This window comes from Mytilus trossulus, chromosome 14, assembly GCF_036588685.1.
Source record: "Mytilus trossulus isolate FHL-02 chromosome 14, PNRI_Mtr1.1.1.hap1, whole genome shotgun sequence".
Classification (NCBI taxonomy): Eukaryota; Metazoa; Mollusca; class Bivalvia; order Mytilida; family Mytilidae; genus Mytilus; species Mytilus trossulus.
Genome location: NC_086386.1, coordinates 57,914,181 through 57,926,930, shown reverse-complemented (window position 1 = coordinate 57,926,930; position 12,750 = coordinate 57,914,181). Strand labels below are relative to the sequence as shown.

Genomic DNA, 12,750 nt, shown 5'->3' with positions numbered 1-12,750 from the left:
AATGAATCAATCGTTTGATTAATCACTGTGACTAAATAATATAATTTAAAATTTTAACTTATTTGATTAAATGCACGCATAGATTTTTCAAATTACATGATTAGTGTTAGAGGTATGCATGTGTAAGGCAAGGCAGCGAAAACAGAAAATGACTGCATGGCAAGTTGAGACGACGGCTTTGACAAAACAAAAAGCCGATTGACAATTTAGGGTAAAATAGAAGTCAGGATAAACTAAATAAAAAAAGGCAGGACCTAATTGAGTGAAAATAAAAAGGCAGGACCAAGATTACAATTGAAATAAAATGCAGGTGACAACATTGATTTTGGGGGGGGGGGGGGGGGGGGGGGGGTTAAGTTATCATCCTAGCCCCACCCTGGGAACAGTATATCTAAAGTTAATATGTTCCTGCCCCACCCCAACAAAAATCAAAGATTAGCTCCCTATTGAAAAGACACACATTGTTGTGGTGTGCAGGTTTCTTTTTTCTTTTCTGACAGAATAGTTTTATATTTAACAGTTTTCATAAGTGTTTTCAAGTTTTCCCGCCAAGTTTGACGAGGGGACATAACTCCAAAATTACACCGGAAGTAAACAAACTCGGCATGCGAAAACCTGTTAAAAATTTATTTGGTTGCTATCTAATGCAATAGGTGGAGATAAACGCTAGACAGGCTAGTTGAACATATTAAATACAATTTGGTAAGTAACTTCCAAAAATTGGTGAATCTGATATGAGGTATAATCGACAAAAACTACTTGTACTAAAATGGCAAAAGTTTAATCGACTACTCTAGACTTTACCACATAATTTTTCACGAGTTTGCCTGCCCGTTAGTTTACCAAACTGTTGTAAAATAATCCTTGATTTTGTACTGACTGACAAAAATATTAATTTTCCGTTTTTTTATATATATATACTGTATTCATATTTATCATCCCCCTTTTTTTTGCCCCCATATTATACACCTTATCTGATTTATTGCTATTTGTCTGCCATCACTGGACATCACACAGGTTCTCAAAAAATTTAGAGGTCATAAAACAAAAGGCAGTGTTGTGCGTACCTGCATTTGTAAAGCAAAATTATATCCGGGTGAAATTTGTTTTGGAGGAAAAGATGTCACAGTAGTTGTTGTTATTTTTTTATCCGGAGGAAAATATTTCCCTGGGATATTTGTTCCTTTGCCGTGAAATTCTATCTGGGTAGTTAACATATTGAATAGTTATTAGAAAAAACTTATCCTTTACAAATACTATGAAATAATAAAAATGTATTTGAATTAAACCTATTTTGTAAAAAAAAACACCATATTTTAATGGGAATTATTTCACAAATTATCATTGAAAAAATTTCCTAAAAAATTTTCAGTAAATATCATTCTTTTAAAAGAAAATTATCATTAAACATAGGAAAGAAAACCAGAAATAATTTCAAAGATCATAATTGTGAAATAATATCATGATTAAATAAGGTAAGTGAAATACATGTAAAAGTGAGTTGTTTTCAGATCTCAGTACAAATATAGATTAAAACGTAAAGGTAGAAATATAGTTGCATTACTACTATTTAATAACAGTAATGGAAAAATTTGATTATGATAATATTTTTAACTATATAAATAGTCTGGGGACAAATATGTTGTTGTTGATTATATGGAAATCAGATAAATTATAGCTAAACAATATATTGGAACAAAAGCAATTTTAACAGCTGGATAGTATTTACCTGTGAAATAATATCTGTCTTATTAAATATTTATGTTGTAAGTCATCTTGTTATATAAATGAATATATCAAAAATAACATTCAAGGAAAAATTTCACTATGAAATGGATTCAGGAATATATTATATTAATATCTTTAAGATATAAATTGCTCATATATAATTACCTCCCTTTGATAAATTATGCAAATTTGTTCTACAATTGTAAAACATTTTACAATTAAAGTCAGGTATATATTGATTGCGATTAACTTCCATACTAGTTAATGGGAGTATATTTCACAAGGTTCTGTGAAATATGATACGGCAAATATATACCGGTACATACTATCCGCATAAAAAATTCTACCTGTGAAATACCATGCCTGGAAATAAATTACCGTGACAAATTATCCTCAGGATAAAATATCACAGAGGAAGAAATAAACCGTTACACATTCAGGTACGAATAGTCAAATTGCCATTCATAGGCTACGCGTACCCACATCCGGAATTCTACTAAAATGCCATCGGATCAGTAATGAAACATAAAATATATATGGAAATGATTGATAACATGGGGATTTCCTGTAGAACGAGTGAGGAGTATGAAAAATTATTTTCAAATTGTTTTAATTAAATAATGATACATAATCATGATAATAAACATTGCAAAATTAAGTGCACAATGATGGAAAATTAAACTGTACTGTCCGTGTAAAAGAAAAACATGATAAAAATTAATACTGTTATAAAATTTAAATAAAACACATAATGATTCGTTTTAGTTCAAATAACTATACATGATGTACTAATATAGTTTTGTATAGGATTGTAAAGAAAGAAAAATTCATACAAATAACAAACTGATAAACAAAAATAATTATTAAAAATAAAAATAAAAAGTATTCATGAAATTGAAATAGACATGATAGAAAAATATATTTTATAAAAATAAGAAGATGTATATTTTTTCTGTTTCTAAAATCATCAGTGTACCATGTGTAAGTGCATGTCTGTTTTGTGCTTCTGAACTTCCAAAATTCAGTGTACACAAATGATTAAGCAATGTTGGTCTTTTTCATCTCACACTGGTCAGGCCATGCTGTCACAAAAATTTTTAATACAACCAGTTTTTATCTCCCAAAACCTGGGAATTTAAGGTGTTTAAGAAAAGAAAAAAATTGATTAATAAGATTAAGGGGATATTATTATTATCATACTGCATGTAGAAGATAAAATAAAAATCTTACAAATTTACAAATATATAAGTAAGTACAATACTTTCAAAAAGTAAATACAATTGATTTTTACATGTTTTATGTGTATAACCTCTGACGGAAGGAAGAAATCTCTAACTTGTAAATTTAATTCTGTTAATCATGTTAAAGTGATTTGAAAAAAATAATTTTAATGAGCATTTTTTACTAAAAAAAACTATATTAAATAAATTTTATCATTGTTAACTTACCCAAAATTTGATGTAACTTCCTATTTGATTGGACAAAAGTTATCTACAAAATATCTTGCTATAAAATGTTTTTAATTTTGTAATGACATAGAACAATTTTTTTGGGAATTTATTGATTTCATTATTTATAGAATGACCAACATTCATTCCAAGGCTAGCATGGCTAACCAGAATTCCTAAGAGCTTAATGATGAAGTTCAGGATTAATTCTAATGAAATAATTGAATGTAGTTGAGGATTATTGAATTCCTTTATGTTGATGGCATTGTTTTCTAAATGTCAAGAGAAACTTAATGTCTAAAAGGAGTTGATTGTCCTGATAAGAATTTATTCTTGTTTCATCCCTATATCATACATTTGTCAAACATGAAGTTAAGATTATCATCTAGGTAATTTAAGGGTGCTGCTTTTAACTTTTGTAATGAAAGTTAATTCTCAATAAAGAAAATTAATAAAAAATATTCCCCCCTTCTTAGGTTTAAAAACTAACATTTTTTTTTTATTAAAATCAGACCTGAAGTATAAAGTTTTAAACAATATCAAAATTGCTGTTTTTTTTAGAAACATAAGTTTTTGTATGAATTACAATGTATATATATTAGAGTTTATAGGGTAAATTCATGGTAAAAAAATTGTTTGAAATATATAACTATAAACAGAAACATTTTTCTTTTATTTTCAGAACCATAACTGATTTATTTGAAGTGATAAAGCACATTTCAGAATGGATGGTATTATGCCGAGAGATTCTTTGTTCCAGCTCCGTGATATGTTTGTGCCACCGGACCAAGGAGATGATTCTGACAGTGACATTGATGATTCAGTAAGAATGGAAAATAAAATTGAAATTACATTTACTAAGTTAAATGCCAGTAGGCAGTTTTTGTAATAATCTGGCAATTTAAAGAATTTGAAATCATAAAAAAACCCACTGTAAGCTAACCATTCTATTTTGAATTTACATGTACCTTTATCCTGAGTTTTAAATGACCAACAGGTCTTTCATTTCTAGGTGTCTGGTCATGCGAGAAATCTTCAAGGTAGCTAACTATTGGTTAGAACAATCTCTAAACACGGAGTTAGCTCACTTAAATGTTAATTTCTAGTGAATTTTAACCAATATTTTCCAATATCACCAAGTGAATGCCTATTATACATTGTAATTTCATCTTTCTTTTTTTTTTAGCCAATAGGTGGAGTGAACAAATTAGGCCCAGGAGACCTTGGCCCACAGAAGAAAGAAGCAGCACCAAAAGGAATAGGTACAAGTCATTAACTAAAAATGTTTATTTTATTAAAGTTGAAATTAGACTTATGTTGGTCTCTGCATAATGTTATAAGTTGAATTTAGACTTATGATGGTCTCTGCATAATGTTATAAGTTGAATTTAGACTTATGATGGTCTCTGCATAATGTTATAAGTTGAATTTAGACTTATGGTGGTCTCTGCATAATGTTATAAGTTGAATTTAGACTTATGATGGTCTCTGCATAATGTTATAAGTTGAATTTAGACTTATGATGGTCTCTGCATAATGTTATAAGTTGAATTTAGACTTATGGTGGTCTCTGCATAATGTTATAAGTTGAATTTAGACTTATGGTGGTCTCTGCATAATGTTATAAGTTGAATTTAGACTTATGATGGTCTCTGCATAATGTTATAAGTTGAATTTAGACTTATGATGGTCTCTGCAAATGTTATAAGTTAAATTTAGACTTACGATGGTCTCTGCATAATGGTATAAAGAATTATAGCAATTTTAAAGCTTTGTATATTGTGTAGGGATCCCTGCCTATATTTTAATTCTATATGATTTGGTTTTTTTTGTTATTGGGTTGCTCTCTCTCATTGAAGACTCATTCTCCGTTTGTCCCATTATTTCTCACTCATGGACAACTGCATTTAAAACAACACCTTTATATTATTTGTTTTATTTATGTCAGTATGTTTGTTTGACAACAAAGCAATGCATCTTCCTAAAAAATAAAATCTTGAATGTTAAATATCAGCTGGTTTATCATTTAATTAGGGGGGGACACTTATATGAAATAAAAAAAAAGCACAAGATATTGATAATAATTCTTTTCACTAAACTACATCATAGTAACATGTAGTATAAGTCTTAAAAAATGATGATTAGACATAATTCAGATTAGTAAACTATGATTGGTGCAAATGTTTGCACCTGTCCTAAGTCAGGAATCTGATGTACAGTAGTTGTCATTTGTTTATGTAATATATATGTGTTTCTCGTTTTTCGTTTTGTTTATATAGATTAGACCGTTGGTTTTCCCGTTTGAATGGTTTTACACTAGTAATTTTGGGGCCCTTTATAGCTTGTTGTTCTGTGTGAGCCAAGGCTCTTTGTTGAAGGCCGTACTTTAACCTATAATGGTTTACTTTTTAAATTGTTATTTGGATGGAGAGTTGTCTCATTGGCACTCACACCACATCTTCCTATATCTATTTATCATTGTTTATATATATAGTTAAGATTTTCTAGTCAGTTTTTTCTTTCATTGTCTGTCTTAAACATAACAAATTTTGAAACCAGAATAAATAAGATGGCTTTTACTGCTGATGTTATATTGTTGTAAACTTTCTATTCCAGAGAAGACACAGAAGAAAAAAACAAAAGATATTTGGGACGATGATGAAGTGGTGGAGGGATCAGAGTATGACACAATATATGACCCACGGCCTCAACCAGAGTAAGGAATGAAAAATATACAATCGGAAATGATAACTTGCACAAAACACATTACTGTAAATTTAGAAATTATTGTGTGCATTTATTATTGCGACTTTGTCATTTCGGACTTAAATGCAACTTTAACTTTCGCGATATTAAGAAAAATCCTGTTTAATTCATATAAATTGCAACTTTAAATTAATGCAACCTTAACCTTGTAGAATTGTAAAAAAAAAAAAAATCTGAATCCACATTATATAGATCTCATTATCATGTTATTATTTCATGTAACTTTTAACCAACTTTTGGAATCCTACTATACATTTGAGTCAAATGTAAGAAAGCTAACTTTTAAAACATTTGCTGAGACTTTTACTTTTACAATAAACATGATAAATAAAATGAAATTTGAATAATCTAGACAATCACTTATTGTCCCAACATTGCAATAATAAATCACCTCACCTAATATGAATTTTATTGACCAGATTGTAAAAATCAGTAATTGAAACTAGAAAAATAATTATTATGAATATCAGTAATTTAACAAAGGGAGATAACTATTGTGAATATAAGTAATTTTACCAAGGGAGATAATTATTGTAAATGTTAGTAATTCAACCAAAGTAGAAAGTTATTGTAGAATATAAGAAATTAAACCAAGGGTGGTACTTATTGTAAATATTAGCAATTTAACCAAGGGAGATGATTATTGTTATTATTAGTAATTTAACGAAGGGAGATGATTATTGTTATTATTAGTAATTTAACGAAGGGAGATAATTATTGTTAATATTAGTAATTTAACGAAGGTAGATAATTATTGTTAATATTAGTAATTTTATCTAGGAAGATAATTCATTATCAAATTTTGTTTTTTTACAGTTATGATATTATTTACAAACAAGCAATAACCTCAGAAGACATGTTTCTACAGATGGGAAATAAAAATAATGCCACTGCTAGCTGTGAAGATATGGTGGTAAGCGTAAAAAAGAAATGCTTAAAACATTTATATTTTCATGAAATAAATTTAAAAAAAACATGTCTTTTACCTACATTCTAGAAATGAGAGCTATGTTGCAATCACCCTATGAGTTTGTCCAGCCATTGCCAAACAAACCATTTCTTGACACTTTTCTCAAACTACCATCTGAATTGGCAGGAATAAATAATCGATTGTTTTGTTTTATTGTATGATATGTCAGACATCTTCTTCCTGTTTGCTTGTTCTTTGAATATTTCAGTATATAGATTGATCTTGATTTTTATTGTCAGACATTCTCCTGGTATATGCTAAACTTAAATTATTCATATTTGGTCATCAGCTTGACCATGATCAGTTATTATGTTTTGCATCTGTGGGACATCTAGTTTCTGTCAGAAGATACTTTGAATTTTTCAATGTTGAATGGAGCATACATTTTTCATCACACTTTTCCCTTAAACATCTCAATATATTGACTACAATTTTTCAATATGTTGAATGAATCATGCATTTTTCATTACACTTTTCTCTAAAACTACTCAACAGAACACATTCATATTTGATCAGCAGCTTGAAGGTGATTGGTTGGAAGGAATGAGCAAAATATATTATTTCCTTCACAGATAAAATATTTGAGTTATCTCCCATAGACTAAGATTAAATTTTTCCCCGTCACTTTTCAAAATTTGAAACTATTGATGTCTACTTTCATTGTTCTAACTATAAGTAAGCATTCTTTTAAAAATACTTGTTATATTTAGACGCTTCTACTTTCAGGTGAAAATAGAATTACCAGGCACCAAAGGCTCAGATATAGAATTAGATGTCAAATCTAAATTTTTAGATTGTAGAACACCCAGAAGGTATAGTTTGTAATTTTATTTTACACAGTTGGGCCTAATTTGTTTTGAAAGATTCAATATCAAGTAAAAAGCATGAGATCTTAAAAGCAAACAACAATCTAGTAATTAAAACGAAACTTGTTCCATAATTTTGATTCAGGTGTCCAAAATCTTGATAGTATCACTACACCAAACTGTGGAAATTTTTAAATGGTCAAAATCAAATGTTTGGCTACTGTGGAATCATTAAATTTCATTGGTACATGTACCAATTTTCGTGGATATTTGAAATCTTGGTTTTACCAATTTCTGCATACAACCTTATAGAATTTTGTAATTTGTTGAACATATAAATTCATGGTTTATCTGTATTTACAAAAATTCCACAAAAATTGGTATCCCACGAAAAATAATTAACCAACAGGTACAGACACTGAATCAGATCTTTGCCTAATACACCTTATCACTATTTAGTTAGAACCAGAAAAAACAGTCATTTATACAACTTCCTGTTTGGGTCAGATCCCTGAAAATAGAGGTCATCAGTAGTGAGCTGTGGGAGGAAAAACTTTAGAAAGAGACCATTGAGAAACTTTAATAGAGTATGATCCACTTTTTCGAAATTAAAATTGAAGTAAAAAAATATTTTGTTTGAAGTATTAACGGTAGTTTAAACAGGTCTCATTTAAAAAGTAGCATGCACGGTGAATTTTTTAAACAGGATCCCAGATAGTCTCAAGTGGATGAAAAAGTTGTGTAATTTTAGAACTTATCCAAAATGGAATAAATATCAATTAGGTGTATGCAGATATAATCCTTAATTTTTTTATTTAAGATGGTTCCATAATAAAATGTTAATACTTTATTTATTTTTTCCAGTAAACTAGGACTACATCTTCCACATCCTGTTGACCACAAGGCAGGGAAAGCACAGTGGGATGCTGACAAACATGTATTAACAGTTACATTACGGATGGTCAGAGATTATGATGATTTTAATTTCTGATCTTGTTTTGTTTTAAAATGTTTTATTTTGTTAAATATAAATCAGAGGTTTAGTGTTTTCCTCTTTTTAAAAAAGAGGACAAAGCCTACATTGGATTAAAAAAATTAAGTCTGACATTTGAATAATGTCAAGTTTTTGTTTTATCACAGAATTTTTGATATTCTAGGTTCTTAGTAAATCATCTCATTGATGAAATATTAAAATCGAATGATGAAAATAAAAAGACTCCATCAATGAAATTTGATAAATGGCAGGTTTTATTTTTATCAAGTTTTTGTTTTTAAATGAATTGACTATTTCAGATATTGTAGGTTTCTCAATCAATCATCCACCAGTAGTTAATGGAATATTTCAATGTTAAGGTAACACGATACCGAATGACGTTACGCCACGAGTTATCGTTCCTGACGTTATCGAATAACGTTCACATATTCAAGCCAATGCATCAGGTTTTGCAATCACAAAGTGATACAATTATAACAAAAAATATTGGGTTTTAAGGTTACATTTTTATAGTAACTTTTTCTGGATACTTGATGGAGTAAAGGAAAATAGTTCCGGAACGGAATCGATTATTTACTGTACGGAGTTTGACGAATGTCCTGACAACCTGACAATGTTCTGACAGAAATGAAAATGCTAAATACTTTTTTTTTTTATTATTGGAAGGATTAACTTGAAATTTGGAACCAAGCAAGATGAGAACTTATATTTTAATAAATAAAAGGAAAAAATGAAAAACATATTTATAAGAGTTAGAAAACTTGCCCTGACCAAATTAACTTTGAAACTTCTTATATGATCTTATATCCTGACAGCAATGAACCAGCGATTTTGTTTTATTATTAACAGGATAGACAAACTCAATACCATGGCAGATTAAAACATTTAATACAATAATACAAGGGAAAAAAAAGAAAACTTGACCTGACCATCTACATCTTTCCCGTGACTAATGTCCTGACCGATGTAAATTGTTTATAACTTTTTTTTCTTTGAAGGATCGACTTCAAATTTGATGTCAAGGAAGATTCTGACATAAAATATAGAGATATAAGAATCGGATCATTTAAAAAGTGTTAATTAAAGAGTTAGAAAACTTGACCTTACCAACATCGCCTCTGCCCAGACTTATGGCCTGACCGATGAAGAAAATGTTAATAACTTTTTTTGTTATTGCTCATTGTTAATCTTTAAAAATGAATTACTTTACTTTTAAATATTCTGTTTCTTTAAAATTTAAGCATCTGACCGATTTAATTACATATAATAGACTAAGTTTTATCACAAGTCTTTATTGTTGGTATATGTTTGCAATAAATACTTTTTAATGATGAACGCCGTATTCCCATGAAATTTTGTTTTGAAAGTAGAAATCTAATCTATAGAAACTTAGAATGATGTGTAAAAAACACGGGGAATTGTTGGTACATCTTTTAATTCGTGTTAAAATGGTCGTCAAAAACACAACTCGGGCAAAATGGAAAAAGGAAACTTATCTGGATGAGAATACGGATAGAATTAGGCGATAATGCACAATACAAGCAGACTTTGCAACTCATACACAATAGTTTGTTTGTATGGAATTTTAAGAAAGTGGTTTACTCGGTTATTTTGCCGAATATCTTTCTCTATGTTCCAGTATCAAAAGTCTTCGAAATTCATTGTTCTGCACAGAGTAAATCCGATATAGTTTCGGAAATATTTTGAAAATAAAGTGCTAGATTTGTAATCATATAGACAAAGTCTACACGGGATAGACAGAAACATCGGAATGAAGCCTGAAAAAGTTGACGTAGGCTGAGAAATACATGGGAACTTGATTCGGCAACAATAAAAGGAAAAAGCAGGTCCCGTTACAGTCTGACTAAAGCCATCCCCAAGTTGCCACTTGCGCATATAAATGCAAGTTGATAGTCGGGACTGGCTATAGTCAGACTGGTTTCGTTACAAATTTTTCTCTCCAAATTTACAATCAAACGACTGACTAATTATTATTCAAACGGATAAAAAGAGACTGAAATAGCAAGATCTTGAAATCCTTAAGATTTTATTTTCGTGTTAACTACGCTTGCATGGGTATTTGGTGGTAGTGTGTTTTTTGTTGTATGATTTGAGGTGGAAATAATGTACATGTACAAGTTCGGAGACAACACGACTGAAAGAGAATTAACATAGTTGCCTTTTTAGCCCCTGAGGGAAATATTGCCCACATACTTAGGGCGCATCCATTTGATTTTCGGGGGGGGGGGGGGGGGGGGGGCTATAGATTTTTTTCTGGACAAACTTTTGTTCCGCGAAAGACAATCTATTTTTTTGGCGACAAGACGAAAACTTTTCTCAGGGTCAAAAACAAATTATTTTTTTTCTCCAAAAACTGGAAACAAAAAAATCCATAAATATATGATATAAAAAAAATTCATATACATGTATGTAATTTTGTAATACTATAGTATAAAATGTATTAGCATGAGCTTTAGAAACAAGATGGAAGGCGAGACTCGCCGAGCTTTCCACTTATTTCGTAGCGAGTGCAAAAACCTTTTATAATTCTGACAATGTCTATTGCGCATAAAAGTTTTATATTTTCTTGATATCCTACAATTTACTCCCTAAGGCCTAGGGTGAATAGGGATAAATAAAATATGGTCACTTGGTCTTCTTCCGACCGGCAGTAAAATGCTTCCAAAGTGAGGCGTCCATTTGGCTGTGCGGGATGTATTATTTATTGTTAACTGCGTCTTGAACATGCATAAAATATTTGCCACTGGACGTAAAAATACCAGCAATCAATCCTACAATTCAAAATCGCCACTTGAAACTAATATAGAGCACACAACATCATATTGTTTCATCCGTGTAAATTCGACCGTCATTCCCACACTTGATAGTCTTTTTGCTTCAGGTTTAATTTTTGTACCTGTTTTTTAAAGGTGCGCATATCGTCTGTATTTTCTTATTTTTTTTGTTCATGACAGGTTGCTTGCATAGGCATTTTGATAAATTATAATGGCCCGCAGAGTACAGACTCCGGGTAACATCTCCTACATGTGGAATTTCAAGCTTGAGTTGTTATGTTTCGCAGTTTGTTTTACTAATAAAGAATGCATATATGATCTCAAGATTTGTTTTATAAAATAATTTTCCACAAATGACAGACTGTTGCACAAATAGTGAAATTTTGCATACAGTTTGCAATTTTTGTCCGACATGCTGAGCAAGCAACTCACACGTTTACACCACGCAAAGTACACTATACTAACGTACAAATGTACGTAGCAAGTCAAGAATATAAGTTTTGAATTTTTCTTTGAGTTTTGTTATTTTATTTATCATGCATGATCTATTTGCCACTGAACGTTAACAACAATCAAAAACAGAGCAATTATATCACTGTTAACTGAATCAAATTTTTAAAGTACTATTTTTCTGCATGGATGAAGCAATGACACCACCATTGTCATAAAGGATGGAGTTAAAAACTCAGTAATTCAAATGAATCACACGTAAAACATTTCAAATTATTTTAACTCGAATTTTACAAAAATATGTAGTATGCTCGTTAGGTGTAAAAATCAGACGAGATTAATGTTAAATGCATGCATGTTAGTGAAATTTCTATGTGCAGGACGAAATAAATTATATCGGTATAATCTCCTATCACTAGGAAATTTACGGAAACCTGACAGGGGAAACGAAAATAAAATAAACACCCTTCAGATCCCGACACATTTTGTTTTTTTCCATTTCTCATATGTCTGAGGAGAATAACGTTACATTCCGTATTCAATAACGTCACACGTTTTCGGTCAAATTCTAAGGGTATCAATCAATTTTGAAGCCATTTATCTCAAAAACAAGGATGGTGACATATGATTTTCTATACATGTATGAATTCAGTTTGTAATTCTGAATATTATGTTAGTTTTTTGTTGTTCTCCGTATATAAGAACATAGCCATCCATTGGAAAATCTAAAAAGGTTAGCCGAAAAACAGGCATTTCCCCTATATACCTAAGTAAATTTGTCGCCCAAATCGAC

The 12,750-nt window shown here is 30.2% G+C and overlaps 1 protein-coding gene across 1 annotated transcript; it reads left to right on the top strand.

Moving 5' to 3' along the window:
• The first annotated feature begins 568 nt into the window (after window positions 1-568).
• On the top strand, window positions 569-9,064 carry LOC134695644 (dynein axonemal assembly factor 6-like). The gene is made up of 7 exons (XM_063556959.1): window positions 569-702; window positions 3,859-3,999; window positions 4,363-4,438; window positions 5,793-5,892; window positions 6,759-6,855; window positions 7,639-7,724; window positions 8,583-9,064. The coding sequence occupies exons 2-7, from the start codon at window positions 3,901-3,903 to the stop codon at window positions 8,707-8,709; spliced, it is 585 nt and encodes a 194-aa protein (XP_063413029.1). The 5' UTR covers window positions 569-702; window positions 3,859-3,900; the 3' UTR covers window positions 8,710-9,064.
• The last annotated feature ends 3,686 nt before the right edge of the window (window positions 9,065-12,750 follow it).